The following is a 20,247-nucleotide window of genomic DNA, read 5'->3' as shown; positions in this document are numbered from 1 at the left end:
ACCATAACTCTAGTGTTGGTTTTGCCATTAGTTACAGGTTCATATACCGTGTATTGTGATGCTTCGAGGGTTGGTATTGTTTGTGTGTTGATGCAGGAGGGTAGAGTTATTGCTTATTCTTCTCGTCAGTTGAAGCCCCATGAGAAGAGCTACTCCGTTCATGATTTGGAGTTGGCTGCCATAGTTCACGCATTGAAGAGTTGGATGCATTACTTGTATGGTGTGTCTTGTGAGGTGTTTACTGATCATCATAGCCTCCAGCACTTGTTCAAACAGAATGATCTCAATTTGAGGCAGCGGAGGTGGTTGGAGTTGCTTAAGGATTATGATATCACTATTTTGTACCATCCGGAGAAGGACAATATGGTGGTCGATGCTTTGAGCCGAAATGCAGTGAGTATGGGGAGTTTGGCATATATTCCAGTTGGGGAGAGACCTCTTGCAGTTGATGTTCATGCCTTGGTCAATCAGTTCGTGAGGTTAGATGTTTCGGAGCCCAGTCGGGGTATTGGCTTGCATAGTTTCTCGGTCTTCCTTATATGATTGCATCAGAGAGTGCCAGTATAATGATCCGCATTTGCTTATCCTTAAGGATAAAGTTCAGCATGATGATGCCAGAGATGTGACCATTGGTGATAATAGGGTGTTGAGGATGCATGGCCGGATTTGTGTGCCCAATGTAGATGGGCTTCGGGAGTTGATTCTGGAGGAGGCTCATAGCTGGTGGTATTCCATTCATCTGGGTGCCGCGAAGATGTATCAAGATTTGAGACAGCACTATTGGTGGAGGAGAATGAAGAAAGACATTGTGGGATTCATAGCTCGTTGTCTCAATTGTCAGCAGGTGAAATATGAGCATCAAAGACCGGGTGGCTTGCTTCAGCGGAAGGATATTCTAGAGTGGAAGTGGGAGAGGATCACTATTGACTTTGTAGTTAGACTCCCACGAACTTTGAAGAAGTTCGATGCTATTTGGGTGATTGTGGATCAGCTGACCAAGTCCGCACACTTCATTCCTATGTGTACTACTTATTTTTTAGAGCGGTTGGCAGAGATCTATATCCGGGAGATTGTTCATTTGCATGGTGTCCCAGTTTCCATCATTTCAGATAGGGGCACTCAGTTTACTTTGCAGTTTTGGAGGTCTGTGCAGTGAAAGTTGGGTACTCAGGTTGAGTTGAGCACAACTTTTCACCTTCAGACGGACGGGCAGTCCGAGTGCACTATTCAAATATTGGAGGACATGTTGCATGCTTATGTCATTGATTGTGGAGGGTCATGGGATCAGTTTCTATCGCTTGTAGAGTTTGCTTATAACAACAGCTACCAGTCGAGTATTCAGATGGCTCCATATGAGGCTTTATATGGGAGACGATATAGATCTCCGGTTGGTTGGTTTGAGCCGGGTGAGGCTAGGCTATTGGGGACAGACTTGGTGCAGGATGCCTTAGAAAAGGTAAAGGTGATTTAGGAGAGGCTTCGTACATCGCAGTCGAGACAAAAGAGTTATGCTGACAGGAAGGTTCGAGATGTGTCCTACATGGTTAGCGAGAAGGTTCTGTTGAAGGTTTCGCCCATGAAGGGTGTTATGATATTTAGGAAGAAGGGTAAATTGAGTCCTCGGTTCATTGGGCCTTTTGAGGTGCTTCAGAGGATTGGGGAGGTGGCTTATGAGCTTGTGTTGCCACACAACTTGTCGAGTGTGCATCCTGTATTTCATATTTCTATGCTCCGGAAGTTTATTGGGGATCCGTCTCATGTTCTGGACTTCAGCATAGTTCAGTTGGATGATGATTTGACTTATGATGTGGAGCCAGTAGCTATTTTGGGTTGTCAGGTTCGAAAGTTGAGGTCAAAAGATATAGCTTCAGTGAAAGTGCAGTGGAGAGGTCGGCCCGTGGAAGAGGCTACCTGGGAAACCGAGCGGGAGATGCGGAGTAGATATCCTCACCTATTTAAGGCTTCAGGTATGTTTCTTGACTCGTTCGAGGACGAACGTTTGTTTAAGTTGGGGAGGATATGACGACCCGACCAGTTGTCTCATGAGTTACCGCTCTGTTTCCCATATTTCTGCTTCTTATTGCTTTGTCTATCGGTTCTATATGTGATCGGGTTGGTTGGCTGGGGTTTGGAAAGGATTTGGTAAGGTTTGAGACACTTAGTCTCTTTTGAGGAAGCTTAAGTTGGAAAAGTCAACCGGATGTTGACTTATGTGTTAGAGGGTTTGGTTGTGAGTTATGATGATTCGGATAGCTTCGAGAGGTGATTTGGGACTTAGGAGCGTGATCGGAATGAGTTTTGGAGGTTCGGAGTTGATTTAGGCTTGAATTGGCGAAGTTGATATTTTGACATTTTCCGGTTGATAGGTGAGATTTTGATATAGGGGTCAGAATGGAATTTAGAGAGTTGCAATAGTTCTGTGGTGTCCTTTGGGAGGTGTGTGCAAAATTTCAGGTCATTCGGACATGGTTTGGTTGGGTTTTTGATCAAAAGCGTAATTCGGAAGATTTTAGAAACTTAGGCCTGAATCCGATGTGTTTTGGTTGATTCGATGTTGTTTGAGGTGTTTTGAGGATTGGTACAAGTTTGAATAAGGTTTTGGAATATGTTGGTATTTTTGGTTGAGGTCCCGGGGACCTCGGGTAATTTCAGATGGTTGACGGAGAAGTTTGGAATTTTGGTGAGCTGCAGATTTTTGCTGCTTATGGTATTTCTACATCTGCGGATTGGGGATCGCGGGTGTGATCTCGCAGATGCATGGAAGGGAGCTACAGAAGCGGAATGGAGCCCATTTAATATAGCCTTTTATATTTTTAAAATATTAGATAATATTTTAAAATATTTTCAGGCATGAAAATTATTTTTTACAACCTATTAGTTATTTTTAAAAATTATTTTATAAATTAAATGGTTATTTAATAAATGGCCCTCTTATTTTCGAACTTAGCCTATTAAAACAGCCCAATTTCTAATCCCACATTAGCCCAAAATCTACCCAGGCCCAAATCCCATCTGACCCTAACCCAATTTAAGCCTACCCGACCCAATACCCTGGCCAATCCTGGTCGTTGATCATTTTGATCAACGATCCAGATTTTCCCTTACCATAATTAAACTAACCTACACCCCCAAAACCCTAATCATTTCCCACCCTTCCATGATGTCATATGTTCCCTCCTCTCTCAACTGCTCTCTACCTAAGCCCTAATTTTCAGGTGTCGTTATTCATCTACTGCCCTCCCATGGTGGTTCTTCACTACCTTGGGCCTCTATCGGCCTCCTACTTGTCATGGTATCTCCATTTTTTGGATCCTTGAGGAGATCTTCAAGGGACCTAGGCGGTATGTTTATACCTTGGGGTTTTCTTGCCTGTTTTAGGCTACTTGGCTTGATTTCGAGTAAGATCTTTCTCATTATGGTATTTTGAATCCATGATTTCTTAAGTCTATGCTCTTCTTTGTTGCCTTCTAAAAAACCCTAATTTTTTTATCCTTTGATCTTCTCAGATCTATCCCGATCTGAGATGAATCGAGTCTATTTCACATGTTTTCACGAAGATCTTTGATCGATTCTCCGTTTTCCTAAAACTAGGGTTTACTGAACTCACCTTTTTCAAAACATTTCTGATTTTCAAGAGTTTAATCGTGGTTCTTAAGTGTTACTGACTGATTCATGATAATATCGTTTGAACCTTAGTCGATTTATGCTAAAGCCCTAATTTCTTACATTTTTCCTCCGATTTTGAGTCTTTCCGTGTTACCTGTTACCTTGTTTGTTTCTGTGCTTTGACTTTCATGATTTTTCTTAGTCTAATTCAATATCATGTGACTTTTACCCTAGTTCATCTCTACTAGGGTTTCTGAGTTGATCTCTTGGCTAATTTATGTGTGTTTATGATTTTTTGTTCAGCCTACTCATCTATTTGTGGAAAACTGATATTTTTCCCTCTCTTTAAAAAATTAATATTTTGAATTTCGATTTACTGATTTGCTTGGTTAAAAATTATGTGTCGATTCATGATTCATTCCCTTATTTACAACTTTAATTATTCTTATTATCTTACTGCCTGTAATGTTACTGATTCCTCACGATTATTTCCTTAATTAAACTCCTGCTTGTTTACCTCTTTACTTAGGTACTATCTCACCCAGCATGTTTAAACTCTACTTGTTCTATATGTGATTAGTATCTCTAAACTATGAATGTTTATGTAGTGCTTGCCTAGTTTGTTCATTTAAGTTTTGCCTACTCTGCTTTACTAATGAGATCTTGCTAAGTCATCTAGCCCTTCAAGGTAACTCTAGTTGTGTGTTTGGCCATGTCCAAGGTTTATGTATTCTCAACATATCTTTGCTGTAATCTTTGAAGCTAATTTATCAATTCTACAAATTCTTGAGAAGTTTGTACATCTGTTTGCTTATACACTAGGGTGTATTCTATGTGTACCCAACCCCTCTCTCCATATGTGGAATCTGTTTGCCCCAAAGTGTTTTTGAAGCTGTTTGTTCTGTGACTTGGGTTCTGATTTCAAAAAAATGTTTTTCATGCTTTTCTCAAGCTGTTTCACCACCAAACTAGCCCTAGTTTTCATAAAATCTTTCCACCTTTAAGAGTCATCTCTATACTGTTTATCAAAACTCTTTCAAATCATGTCAAGCACTCACACTCATTCTTAGGTTCTTAAGTCCTACCCCTCTGATATGTGTACTGCTTAGAAGTCCCTGAGATCTCTCTGAACTCTAGCATATCAGAGCTGGCTTTTCCACACTGCACATAAATCGGTCTTTATTTGAGAAAGGTCTGGCTGTGAGCATTTCCCGGGATCCTCGAGGTCTTTAGGGAACTCTGACACACCTGGACATGAACTTGGCTATGAAATCCTTTGAGCATTTGAGACTACTGAAGGCTTGGTATATCATGAATTACTTTGGGCCTACTTCAGCCCCCCTATAAAGGGTAGTTGTATGGTATTGTGGGTAAAATAGGGTATAAAACATGCTTCTAGGTCTTACAATGTGTAATCTATGTTATAAATCATATTCTAGGATTACTATATCTATTTGCCTTCAAACCATGCCAAACTTGTGCACTACACATCCTGATTTAGGGCATGCACGTTTATCAATTCAGAATACTGCATATCATGTATCATTATTCCAACTTTTGATTTGTGCATAAGTACTTTCGCATAGAGATCCTGCCATTAGGTCAATAATCCCGTTTTAAATAAAAATCGCCATCCCATGTATGCATTAGATACCCTGCTTTAAGAACTCTATTTGCATGTCATTGAACATGTCCATTTAGACTAAATAAACAGTTGGCTATAAAAGGGTTAAGCAGCCTCACACATAGACATCGTGGCTTAAAATAAATAAAACGCATGTTATAATTTGTGTCATCTAGGATAGCATGCTTGTAGTTTGAACAATTTCTTAAACTGTTAATCATCTCCTGTAATTGTGATTGCAAATAGTCCCCCGCCTAGGCAAGCCTTAGGTTATCAGTCTTTATATATATATAAACTGGAAACTGCATTTGATTGTGTTAAACTGTCTAAGCTTAACAGGCTATAAAACCAGTAGGCAATCTGGTTAGGATTCTGCCACCTTCTTTATGCATATTTTGAATCTGTAGCATTCATCTAGATATCATGTTCTTAGGATTTCTGAACTTCTTCACAATCCCTATTTTAGACGTGTTGTTTGTTTGCATATATATGTGTGGAGGTAAATATGAGCCTTCTAACTGTTTGTCCCTATTTGCTTGTCCTACATGTTATTTGCATGTCGCCTAGATTTTTACCTTTTAAAAAACCTTAGGTTGTCTAGAACTGTCCAGATTTAGAGGTCCTAAATTCCTCCAGGACCATAAGGAAGGGACGGGTAGCATCACGCTTAGAGGTCGTTAATTAAACTCGCTCATATAACCACTAAGGGGAGGGTAATGGGTAGTAAAAGGATATGATGACCTGCGCGTTAATGTCACGTGTAGCCCCTCTCATTGAGGAGCGATTACCGGCCATTGCATGGGTATGATCCTGTAGGCTAATCAACTTAGGACTTCTCTTTCCCAATTCCCATATGTGTTTAAGTTTTCTAAACTTCCTTTTATTTACATATACATGTGTAAGAAGTCCAAACCTCTTTACCTTCATTATCCGAACTTCCTTGATTATCTATGCATTTAGATGGGGAAAGCTACTTTATTTGCAAATACTTTCTTACTTGTTAATTGACTAATTCATATAGTTTAAGTTCGGTCGGGACCAACCATTGTGGATCGCGAAGGGTGCCTAACACCTTCCCCTTAAGGTTATTTAGAGCCTTTACCCTAATCTATGGTAATGCAAACTAGTTATACGAGTTAATTACTCTAGGTGCCCTAACGCACCATAATCCGTTAGGTGGCGACTCTTCAAAACACTCAATTCCCAAAAGGAAATGAGTTGTTCCCCCATGAATTTCAAAACCTGAACTTTCCCCGCAAAGGGAAAAAAGGGGGCGTGATAACTGCGAGGCTGAATTCTCCGTGTTAGGGTTTATTATATTTATCTTGCATGATTTGCTGATTTGTCTGTAACTTCTTGTCTAGTCATGACTAGGCAATTCCTGAATCAACTACTAATTATTCTTCGACCCATTCTCATATCCATATTCCGCGTAATCTTTCTTGGGTTATTTCCTTGTCTTAACTTACATCACGTACTGGCTTCTTATCTATCAATAATATCCTGGGCAGGAACCCTTACTTCCCCCTTTTTTTGACGTCGTGCTTACAAAACGTTCTGGAATCATAGCATATCTGTAACATTTAGATAAATGCAATCTCATCCCTTTCTCATTTTTATCGCATTCTTCCTTTATCATTCCATATTCCCCCCTTTAGGGGAGTACTAAGACTTGGAGCTAGGACGAACTGCTTATAGATGTTTTTCCTATTCATCTTTGGCGTCCTTTCATATCATCAATGACCCTTACTCGCCTTGCGATAATCCTTATGTACCAAGGATAAAAAGATTCCTCACTCGCAATGGTGGCATTTAGTATAACTGACACATACAGTCCCTTAAGCTTAACTTTGCTCATATTGCTTGTTTTAGGAAAGCGTATCCCTGAATGACCATTCTCTGAATTCTTCATGGATCTTCTTCTGTTTTCCATTCTATTATTGTCGGAATGCAATATGAAATTCTCATGATGATGACTATTATCAAATCACTCAGTTCCTAATTCATGTTTAGTTTATCTTATTCATCAATCCATACTGATTTCTATTACTCTGGGATCTAACTTTTCCTTCTGTTAATCACGTTAGAGTCGCGAACTTATTTCTCGAAATGAGGATGTGACTGTATGGCCTATACTCTTTTGTTGTCTTAAGGCCTATCACCTTTTGTCTCTTTCTTCATTTGACTATAGGTTCTGTAACACTCTACCGTTGTCATCCATGTATCACATCTCACTTATAATTATTCTTTATCTCTCTTCTCATTACTCTGCTAATATTTCTGCCAATCCATTTCTTGTAAAAACTTCAACATGACATTTTTTTGCTTTTAGCTCTCCTTGCTTCATTCATCGTCTCTTCGAGTTGCTCAATGTCCTCGCTCTACTAGGGACAAGCACACTAAGGTAATATTTATCCCTTCCAGGCTTTCAGTGCCTATCTTTGTAGTACTTATATCTAGTTGTACTATTTTAGAGTGCACCATCTGGGTGTCTCATAAAGAGATCTAACCCCATCCAGATCCTGATATCCCGTCCCCCTCTTATGCTACTTCTATTAACCCCCATAGGGCATATCTAGAATGGGTGTGACCAATTGTACATACCTCTGTTACTGTTGAAGATAACTCAAAATGCTTATATCTCTCTTCCTTAATGGTAAATAAGGATAATCATTCGTAGATGGGTACCTCGTACCCTCTTTTACTTAGCTTCATTTACTTGTTGAAACTTGTATTTATCTTTTGAATCTCTCATTGCCTTTCAACATAAAGGTGAATAGATATTCTTGCCTTAAGGCTCCTTTTCCAGAATCTCACCGGGTTCTTCAGACTCAACTCTTTCACAACCGCATTCAATCCCTTACCAACCATCTTTCTAAATGTAGGCATCGCCGTATTATGAATAAGGTCGAGTTTAGGAAATTGTGTTCTTACAAATGAGCTCTACCACACGATCTAGAGTAAGAAGAAAGAGTGACAGTCCTAAATGCCCTGTAGCCTCCTACTTATAAGTGTGGTGCATGACACACCCATAAACAAGACTCTACTAGATACGGCTTGTAGACTCCTTAGGACAGAACCTGGCTCTGATACCACTTTTGTCACGACCAAAACCGATGGGCCGCTACGGACACCCGGTACCTTACTCAATCGAGTACCAATATAACGTATCTTTTCATGTCATATTATCATAGATAATTGAGTCGGAAGGCTGCTGTGAGATAAATAGAGTACAACATGTGATACCAACTTATACATAAGACATACGGGCCTATAAGACCAAAATAACCACTCGTATACTAAATATAGGACAACAAGGCCATACAATCTTTTACGTACATGACATCTGTCTACAAGCCTCTAAGAATACATAGTTTTCATAAAGGTCGGGACAAAGTCCCACCATACCAAACAATACACATCTAAATCTTATTAACTAAACAAGCAACTCCGAAGCAAATGGAGCGCACCAACATCTTCTGATGAGCTGATAGCCTACTTGGAGGGCTCTTGACTTGTCTATCCGAGCGTGCGAGCATGAACGTAGCGTTCCCAAACAAAAGGGATGTCAGTACGAATAATGTACTGAGTATGTAAGGCACATAAATAAGTACATAACAGACATGGAAGAAGTATATAGTACATAAACCAACCTGTAAGTCTGGATAACTTTGTAAATCATGAAATAATTATAGTGTCATGCATATGCGTATGAATGTCATGTCATGCATAGGTAATGTTTTGTAACACCATCAGGCCTCTAAGGGTATCCCATCATATCATCTCGACCACTGTGGGCAAAATCATCAACGTATACCAGCTGATCAGGTGGTGGTGCGTATATAACACCGTAACCTTTTCCCATATACCATATACATATAGATATATACATATATACGCGTATATAATCCCATCTGGTCATGGTCAATGTACATGGATGCAATACATGAAAAGTACGTCAATAAAATCTCTTGGAGTGTCATAAGACCATTATGCCTTTGAATAATATCATGAAGTAAAGTTTTTCAACTTACGTATTTTTCTGAGACCCATGAACAGATAATAGAATAATATGACACATGGGGAATCAAGAACATAAGCATCTCTAATATTTCTATGAAAAGAGTCATGTATGGAATTTGTGCATTTCGTTTGTGTCGTATGGATCATGCCAAAAGAAAGAAGGGCTAGCCTTAATATACCTGGAGTAGGAAAACATCCGTATGATATTCTTGGAAAAGGTTGCACCGTACTTCTTTAGAATCGCAAAATATCATGTTGCTAATTGTGCTAAGAACCTCGTTGGATTTTGGTTGAAGAAATCATGTTATCAATGTAATGTTTAGAATCTGAAATTTGTTGAAAAATTTGCAAGAGTGGCTTACGTTCTGCTATAAAGTGCTCTTTTACTCATCATTTCATGACTAACTTTCTAATTTGTAAGAATGACTAAATTTGTTGAAAACTTTAAAAGAGTGGTTAACGTTCTGTTATGAAGTTTCTTTCACTCATCATATCATGACTAACTTTCTAATTTGTAAGAATGACTACGTTTAGATTGTAGGGATTGTATTTCAAATACAAGGAATGAAGTGTCCTTTAACTATTAATTTGATTACCACCTAATCAATATGACTAAGGTGTCATTTACTTAAGGTGTGGCTTGCTGCCACATGGGGGTGGCAGAAATTTTAGTCTTTATACAATAATTAATTAATTTAATTAGGTGATATTCCGCTACCCAATAATTAACCAATTACCCGCATAATTAAGAATTGTCTCAAATTACTTAAAATTCTACTTATTTTTAATACGCTTTATACATCCTACTATCATGGTCATATGGTACCTTGTATGGTACTAGTCTATAAATATTGGGTATTAACGCTCGGCCCGTATTTTATCCCAATATGCCAAACTTCGACGAAAATTTATTTTCTTTGACTTGCTTCCCCTCTCACCTTCACGAATTTACTCATCACTTCTTTGAAATAGCATAATCCTTATAATCTCCAAATAATCTATTCCTTGGACTGAGGTCAATTACCTTATGACAAATTCAACGTACAATACTACATGGTGCATCATCATCGTAATTTAATATTGTGAAGCGTAACATCATCGTAATGTAATACTGCAAGGCATAACATCATCGTAATATAATATTGCAGGACGTAACATCATCACAATATAATATTGCGGGGCGTAATATCGACAATATCGCGGGGCGTAACATAAGGTACAAACTCAATTCCTTTTTAACTTTGTTATAAGTTAGACTAATGTATGCAGGCAATCGGCCAAGAACAGATGTGGCTATTAGGTCTGAAAGCAAGTGTCGCACTCTTTTTTTCTTGAGCCGATTTTGTCTCGGAGTGGGTATTTCGGAATGGTTTTTGACGAGACAACAGTAAAACATGTTATATTAAATTTGAAGACCGGCTCTAAATCGAAATCAGTAATCGTTGGCATCATATCAACAATATCCGAGCCCTAACCAGTTCGGCCAAGAATACTGGGGGTTATTACCCCTGGATTTAGATCGTTAGTAAGGGAAAGAGAATTTTATGTGTCAAAAGTTAAGGCTTGGTGGTTAGGATTCATTGTAAAAGTAAAACAGTCATGCGAACCATGCCCACATAGTCCGCTCTAGCCACGACACAAGGTTTTTTGAGCTTCCAATCATGTACCTTACATATCGAGTAATGAAAGAAATTTTTACTTCCCTTATACTTTGTTACTACGCATTTTGCTTCTTCGATCTTGGATCCTTAACTCCACGGGATACCCCTACTCGGGGACTATCAAACCAACGGGCTTCCCTCACTCGGGGACTATCGTTTGATGGAAATTCAGAAAACCCGGGCTACCGAATCCCAGAGGCACCAAGCCAATTAAGCAGTGCATGAATACGAAAGGCTACAGCCACCCTAAAATGGCTCGTAGACGTCCGAATTTCGTAACCAGAAAGTAAGGCCCTTACAAAAAATTGAAACCAATTAAAATGTTACTTTCGGCAAAAACATCGTCTAAATATACTTGAGTATCTTAAAGGCCTTCGATTTTACCAAGATTTGAAGTCAGAAGTAACCCGAAGTTGCATCGAAGTTGGGCTTTGTTCGTACCTTCGAAAAACGAATGCTCTAGAACTACATCTAATTTTATGCTAAGGCATTTAAAAACAATACATGAATAGAAAATTGCAAATAAATGGGGGAAAAGTAAAGACACGGTATTGCTGAAAAGAGGAAAACTTTATATATTTATGGAGGGCTCCTGAGCCACCTCGGGAACGGCCACCTCGGCACCTGTGGCCGGGTGGAAAGATAAAGGAGCAGCCTGTTGAGGCACTGACTTGGAGGTTTTTGCCATCGTAATCTAGAAAATAAGAAGGCTTCAAGAAAATAAGAAGGTTCGAAGGAAAATATGAAGATTTGAAGATGGTATGAACATCATTCTCCCCTTTGGAACATTCGTCCTCGAATGTTGACTGATGCTCTTATCATTTTCATAACTTATAGCTCTTGTGAATACCTTAATACTCTTCTTGCCATTTAGGCAGTTGTTCAGTGAATAAATCCAAAGGTCAGTGCATTCTCCCCTTTAGGCCTCTTTTCCACGCCATGACTTGTGATCGAATTCCTTCCAATCACGTAAATGTTGCTACCTTCTATCATGCAGTCTCTACGATACTGACCTTGTAAGTGTGCCTATGCAACTTTTCTCTCCTTTTTTCTCCAGCTTTTAGCCAATGTCTAGGCTTTACTACTTTGTAAATATATACAAGGCTTAATAGGATGCCTCTCTGGGCATCTATAGGTGTACTGACGTTCTTCGCTCGGTACTTTGTAGAACTTGGAAATATGGCCAAATCTTATTTCATAGATATGGTTATCCATTCGAATGACTTTACTGCATCTACGTAGGTCATATTATGACATAATTCTTACTTCGATTTATCATTACTGAGGTCTACAATCAACTCCAGGTTACTCTTGTTGCTTTTCCTTAAGACTGATGGTCTAATCTCATCTCATATTGTTGAACTTTTATCCATCTATTGTTGATTCACCTTAATGTTGATATACAATCTTCCATTGATAACTTGAAACTTCTTATGTAATATATTGCCACTAGGGCTTACGTTGCATCGTGGAACATTTGTAGTGATTTTCTTGATCCACCTTGTTACATCTCGCATTTTCGTATGTTAAAAGTTTCGTCTTCAGTTAATTGACGTAGACTCAAGGATGAGATTATCTTGAGATTAATGTATTTACGCTTTATAACAAGCGATATGTAAGTGTCATGAAGGACAAAGGGTACACAAATTAAAGAAAGTAAATTTCGTTGAAGGTTGCCGATTTGGGATAAAATACGGGTTGAGCGTTAATACTTGATAATTACGAACTAATACCATACAAGGTACCATGACCACGATAGTATGATGTATAAAATATATTAAAAATAAGTAAGTAGTATTTAAGTAATTGAGATAATTCTAAATTATGCGAGTAATTATTTAATTATCGGGTAGCGGGACATTATCTAGTTAATTATTAAATTATAGGATAACAGGTGGTAGCAAGGAACCTCAAAGCTAATGAATAAGTAGTCATATAATGACTAGTGGCCATCTAACGTCTAAAATCAAAAAGTGTAGCTAACATTTGGTTTCTTTAAAAAGCTTGGTTCATTCTTAGACAGGGAGGAATTTATTAAAAGTGTAAGTCTTTCAAACCTAGGCTTATTCAAGAAACAACGCTAGGCTTCAACTGGAAAAAAAAGCTGCCAAGAAATTCTTGCAAACAATTCCAACGAGAATTGTTAGAACCGTAGCAACGTAAAATTTTACGATTCTAAAGGAGTACGGTGAAATCTTTTCCAAGAATATTATACGAATTTTTCCTACTCCAGGTATGTTAAGGCTAAGCCCTTCATTCATTTTGGCATGATCCAAGTAACGATACGTAAACGTAAATGATATACACATAATTTAGATTCTAAATCCAGAATCACTAAGATTAATTTCTGTTGTCGTTGGAAAAACAAAAGTGGTAATATATATTTCTTGTATGAACTTCCTTATAATGACGATAGGGAATTAATGAAGTATCAAGAAAAGATATTACGCAAAAGAAAAAGACAAGAAAGATAAAATATATAAGAGAAGGCATATGGAAAAACCCATATCACATGATTATCATCTACTACTAATTTGTACATAGAGTTCCGCTGTGTTTTAACAAACTTATTCAGCTAGGACATATATATTATAGGGCAGAAAACTCTTACCGGTCAAAAGAGTAAACTAAAATAAAACACATACAATTATCCATAATATTAACACGATTAACCACCTGAGAATTAAGCTTCTCTCTTTCCTAAAATGAATTTCTTCAACACATGACATCCTTAAGAAGCATGTACCTACGAGTGGACGTACGAGGAGACGGTGCTTCGCCGTGATTATTCTTTGGCTTTTGATCATGAGTTCCTTCTTCCCAATGATCATGCTGCTGTTTAATTTTATCACCTGGATATTCGGATCTGCTGCTGTCAAATGAATAAGTTGGTCAGTATTTATTTTTGTGCGTTATTTTTATTAACAGGGTAAAACTACACAACAAAGGATTTGAATGGGGACAGTTATGCATCTACCACCAAGCTACGGTCGGTCGGGCAGTTACCACCGGTTGAGCAGTTATGTATTATTATTTACCACCGGTTGGGCAGTTATGCATCTACCACCAAGCTACGTCCGGTCGGGCAGTTACCACCGGTTGGACAGTTATGTATTATTATTTATCACCGTTGGACAGTTATGCATTTACCACTGCGCTACGGCCGGTCGGGCAGTTACTACTGATCAGTTGGACAGTTAACGTCATTAGAACTATTATATTGTAGTTTTATTTATATATACGAGATGGGTTTTATTCTATACGTTACGGCCCTCAGCGGCAAGTCAGAAGTTATAAGTTTACTCTTATCTCTCCCCGAGATAGTATCTTATTATTATTACTTTTCATTGTTGCCTTACATACTTGGTACATTTTTCGTACTAACACCTCTTTTTCTGGGGTGCTGTGTTTCATGCCACGCAGGTGTAGATAGGCGAGGTGAGGACCATCCACTGTAGGCTGCCTCTAGATATCAGCTTTTGGTTGGTGAACTCCAGATCTTCCTGGAGTATTACCGAGTTACGTTCTATATATGTTACTTTGTTTTATGAAAATGTCGGGGACCCTGTCCCGACTTATATATTATGATCATGTTTTCTTAGAAGTTTTGCAGACAGTGTCTTGTGTATAGCTTTAGGCAAGATATGTCAACGGCCTTGTCGACCCCTATGTATCTATATAAATCTTTTTGGAATTAGATAAGTGAGTTAAGTTCTAATATTATTAATTACATATATAACTGTGTCCTATCATGGCCGTGACGAGTCTTATAGAAAAAAAAGTACATGGCGCTCGGTTCAGTAGGCATTGGGTGCCCGTCGTGGCCCTCTAATTTGAGTCGTGACAAAGTGGTATCAGAGCAGTTCTGTCCTAGGGTTGTCTGCAAGCCGTGTCTAGTAGAGTCTTGTTTATAAATGTGTTGTGCACCACGTTATATAAGCAAGAAACTGCAGGGCATTTAGAGACCGGTTACCCTTCCTTCTTGATATTAGATCGTGCAATAGAGCAGAGTCATAGGGAATAAAGCCCTTGACCTTTGACTTGTTTTATATATGCAGCAATGCCTATGAAGAGGAACGTTATGGCTAGTCAGAAGGGTAAAGTAGTGGCAAATGAGGGCATGAGTAGAGTACCAATGTCTAGTGAGGGCCAAAGTGAGGCCCCGGGGGGAAATACAACACCCTCGCATAGTTCTCCGATTTCGTCAGCACCCGAGGAGATGGAGAGGAACCCAGTACCTCCACCTATTGTTCAGGATGAGGATATGGATATGCGGAGTGCAGTACAATTGTTGGCTAAATTAGTAGCCGCTCAGGCTCAACGCCAGGTAGATACAAGTGTTGGTGATGTTAACAAGGTTATTAGCGCGAGAGTTCGAGACTTCATCAACCTGGACCCTCCAGTGTTCACCGGATCCAACAAGGATGAGGACCCGTAAAACTTTATTGATAGGATGTAGAGGACCTTGAGGGTAATGCATGCATCAAACACTGAGTCAATAGAGTTGTCCTCATACCGATTGTGGGATGTTGCGATTCAGTGGTATGAAACTTGGGAATTGTCTAGAGGGACAAATGCATCTCTAGCGGTATGGGAAGAGTTCTCAAGGGCTGTTTTGCATCATTACTTGCCGGCAGAGATTCGTCAGGCAAGGGTAGACAGGTTCTTGGCTAGGGGTGTTCATCGGTCGGTACGGTACGATATTTAGACATTTCGGTTCGGTAGTTTCGGTATTTGGTTTCTTAAAATCTTATACCAATACCGTACCTAACTAAATTCGGTATGGTTCGATTTTTCTTCTTTCGGTTTCGGTTTATTCGGTTTGGTAACTTCGGTTTGTTCGGTTTGAATACTAACTAGTGCATAGAGCCATACACTCTAATGTTCTTAATTAAAGTACTCAAAAATACAAAACTGAAAATGTTTAGTAAAAAATATAAGAAAGTAAAAAACCCATCAAAAAAATGTTTGTTATCAAAACTTTTGTCCAAAACTAGCAAATATTGACCCAAATAGAGAAAATTGTATATAAAAGAATATTTGATCATTAGAAATATCTTGTTACTTGTTTAGAGTTAATTGATGAAGTTTGAGAATAAAGGAAAATAAACTTTTAGATTTTTTATATTTATGTTATAATTGATAATATGTGTTTTGTGTAATATAATATATATTTCGGTATGGTATCGGTATTTCGGTATTTTAATTTAAAATACCAAATACCATACCTAATACCAATTTTTTTAAAAACTTAAACCAAATACCATACCAAATACCAAAATACCGTACACCAAATACCAAAATTTTCGGTTTCGGTACTGTAATTCGGTATTTACCAAATTATGCCCAGCCCTATTCTTGGCTCTTAAACAAGGGAATATGAGTGTGCGGGAGTATAGCCTCCAGTTTGATTCCTTGGCAAGGTGTGCCCACTCGATTGTGGCTGAAATGACTGACCGAGTGCATCGGTTTGTGGTAGGACTTGGGCCACACCTCATTAATGAATGCTTCACGGCCGTTCTGCTTGATGGTATGGATATTTCCCGCATCCAGGCTAATGCTCAGAATTTAGAGGATCGGAAACGACAACAATATGAGAATCGTGATTGGGGTCAGCGTAAGAAGGCTAGGTCTGCTAGGCGAATTGAGGATTTTTCGGGCGATCCTATGTCACCATACCATGTTGAAAGTGTCCGACAGTTACAGAAGCCGTATTATAAGGGATCTGTCTATTCTGAGTCAGGTCAGGGCTCGAGAATTTTGGGTTTTCAGAATCGGAGGGATTCAGCGCAAATGAGGGTGCCTCATCTGCGGTGCAGTCAATGCGGTAGAGCTTATTCTGGACAATGTTGTCAGGGGTCTAATGTATGCTATACCTGCGGAGACCCTAGTCATTACATGAGGGATTGTCCTATAAATGGCAGAAGCAGGATGGTTCGGTCCACCAGATCTATAACAGTCTCCTCATCTTCAGTACGCCCTCAAGAGCGAGGCCCTCAGGCATCAGCTGGTTGAGCTAGAGGCATGGGTGGAGCATCTAGCTCCGGCGGTAGTCAGAACCGCATATATGCTTTGGCAGGTCGTCAGGACCCAGAGGATACACCGGATGATGTGTCAGGTATTGTGATTATTGATAATGTTCGATTTTATTAATGCAAATTGTCCAGTTAATATGATTAATATAAGACTAAGTTTGGCATTACGTATGAAGGGTTAAGGGAAACCAAGGCTAGCTTGAAAGAAAAGCATGAACCCGGTTATTAAGATTACAACCAATAGGTGTCAGCACCTAGAAGATAGATTAACAGAATCATATGTGACGAATGGATTAGGAAGTAGTTTTAGGGAGGGATGGCGTCCTGACCCCGTGAGAGCATGATATTTGTTTCATTGGAGTTTAGCCGGGGAAGATATATATATTTATAATATATTGATATGTATGTACATATTGCAAGTTTAAACATTCGAGAACGAATGTTTCTAGGATGGGGGAGGGAGAAGGATGTTACATCTCGCGTTTTCGTACGATAAAAGTTTCGCCTTCAGTTAATTGACTCAGGGATGAGATTATCTTGAGATTAATGTATTTACGCTTTATAACAAGCGATAAGTAAGTGTCATAAAGGATTTTTGGGTACAAGAATTAAAGAAAATAAGTTTCGTTGAAGGTTGCCGATTTGGGATAAAATACGGGTCGAGCGTTAATACCCAATAATTATGGACTATTACCATGACCACGATAGTATGATATATAAAGCATATTAAAAATAAGTAATATTTTAAGTAGTTGAGATAATTCTAAATTATGCGGATAATTGGTTAATTATAGGGTAGCGGGACATTACCTAGTTAAGTATTAAATTATAGGATAACAGGTGGCAGCGAGGAACCTCAAAGCTAATGACTAAGTAGTCATCTAATGACTAGTGGCCATCTAACGTGTAAAATCAAAAACTGTAGATAAGATTTGGTTTCTTTAAAAAGCTTGGTTCATTCTTGGACAGGGAGGAATTTATTAAAAGTGTAAGTCTTTCAAACCTAGGTTTATTCAAGAAACCACGCTAGGCTTCTACTGGAAGAAAAAAAAAGCTACCAAGAAATTCTTGCAAACAATTCCAACGAGAATTGTTAGAACCGTAGCAACCGTAGCAACGTAAAATTTTACGGTTCTAAAGGAGTACGGTGAAATCTTTTTCAAGAATATTATACGAATTTTTCCTACTCTAAGTATGTTAAGGCTAATCTCTTCTTTCATTTTAGCATGATCCAAGTAATAATACGTAACGTAAATGATATACACATAGTTTAGATTCTAAATCCAGAATCACTAAGATTAATCTCTCCTATCGTTGGAAAAACAAAAGTGGTAATATATATTTCTTGTATGAACTTCCTTATAATGACGATAGGGAATTAATGAAGTATCAAGAAAAGATATTACGCAAAAGAAAAAGACAAGAAAGATATAATATATAAGAGAAGGCATATGGAAAAACCCATATCACATGATTATCATCTACTACTAATTTGTACATAGAGTTCCGCTGTGTTTTAACAAACTTATTCAGCTAGGACATATATATTATAGGGCAGAAAACTCTTACCGGTCAAAAGAGTAAACTAAAATAAACCACATACAATTATCCATAATATTAACATGATTAACCACCTGAGAATTAAGCTTCTCTCTTTCCTAAAATGAATTTCTTCAACACATGACATCCTTAAGAAGCATGTACCTACGAGTGAACGTACGAGGAGACGGTGCTCCGCCGTGATTATTCTTTGGCTTTTGATCATGGGTTCCTTCTTCCCTATGATCATGCTGCTGTTTAATTTTATCACCTGGATATTCTGATCTGCTACTCTCCAATGAATAAGTTGAATCTACCGGTCAGTGTTTATTTTTGTGAGTTATTTTTATTAGCAGGGTAAGACTACACAACAAAGGATTTGAATGGGGACAGTTATGCATCTACCACCGAGCTACGGCCGGTCGGCAGTTACCACCGGCTGGGCAGTTATGTATTATTATTTACTATCGGTTGGGCAGTTATGCATCTACCACCGAGCTACGGTCGGTCGGGCAGTTACCACCGATTGGGCAGTTATGTATTATTATTTATTACCGGTTGGACAGTTATGCATTTACCACTGCGCTATGGTCGGTCGGGCAGTTAACGTCATTAGAACTATTATATTGTAGTTTTATTTATATATACGAGATGGGTTTTATTCTATACGTTACGGCCCTCAGCGGTAAATCAGAAGTTATAAGTTGACTCTTATCTCTCCCTGAGATAGTATCTTATTATTATTACGTTTTATTGTTGCCTTACATACTCGGTACTTTCTTCGTAGTGACGCCCCTTTCACTGGGGCGCTGTGTTTCATGCCATGCAGGTGTAGATAGGTGAGGTGAGGACCATCCACTGTGGGCTGCCTCCAGATATCAGCTTTTGGTTGGTGAACTCCATATCTTCCTGGAGTATTACCGAGTTACGTTCTATATATGTTACTTTATTTTATGAAGATGTCGGGGACCCTCTCCCGACTTATATATTATGATCATGTTTTCTTAGAGATTTTGTAAACAGTGTCCTGTGTATAGCTTTAGGCATGATATGTCAACTGCCTTGTTGGCCCCTATGTATCTATATAATCTTTTTGGAATTAAATATGTGAGTTAAGTTCTAATATTATTAATTACATATATAACTATGGCCTATCATAGCCGTGACGAGTCTTATAGAAAAAAAAGTATGTGGCGCTCGGTTGAGTAGGCACCGGGTGCCCCTCGTGGCCCTCTGATTTGGGTCGTAACAAAGTGGTATCAGAGCAGTTCTGTCCTAGGGTTGCCTACAAGTCGTGTCTAGTAAAGTCTTGTTTATAAATGTGTTGTGCACCATGTTATATAAGCAAGAAACTACATGGAATTTAGGGATCGGTTACCCTTCTTTCTTGATATTAGATCGTGCAATAGAGCAGAGTCATATGGAATAAATCCCTTGACCTTTGACTTGTTTTATATATGCAGCAATGCCTATGAATAGGAACGCTATGGCTAGTCAGAAGAGTAAAGTAGTGGCAAATGAGGGCATGAGTAGAGTACCAATGTCTAGTGAGGGCTAGAGTGAGGCCCCGAGGGGAAATACAACACCCTCGCATAGTTCTCCGATTTCGTCAGCACCCGAGGAGATGAGAAGAAACCCAGTACCTCCACCTATTGTTCAGGATGAAGATATGGATATGCGAAGTGCAGTACAGTTGTTGACTAAATTAGTAGCCTCTCAGGATCAGCGCCAGGTAGATACACGTGTTGGTCACATTAAC

The 20,247-nt window shown here is 38.8% G+C and overlaps 1 protein-coding gene across 1 annotated transcript; it reads left to right on the top strand.

Moving 5' to 3' along the window:
* Nucleotides 1-16,362: 16,362 nt before the first annotated feature.
* Nucleotides 16,363-16,929, top strand: LOC104247598 (uncharacterized). Its single transcript, XM_009803653.2, has one exon. The coding sequence runs from the start codon at nt 16,363-16,365 to the stop codon at nt 16,927-16,929; it is 567 nt and encodes a 188-aa protein (XP_009801955.2).
* The last annotated feature ends 3,318 nt before the right edge of the window (nt 16,930-20,247 follow it).

This window comes from Nicotiana sylvestris, chromosome 3 (genome assembly GCF_000393655.2).
Source record: "Nicotiana sylvestris chromosome 3, ASM39365v2, whole genome shotgun sequence".
In the NCBI taxonomy this organism is placed as follows: domain Eukaryota; kingdom Viridiplantae; phylum Streptophyta; class Magnoliopsida; order Solanales; family Solanaceae; genus Nicotiana; species Nicotiana sylvestris.
Note: the sequence above shows the minus strand (reverse complement) of the source record. Positions and strands in the feature narration are given on the sequence as shown.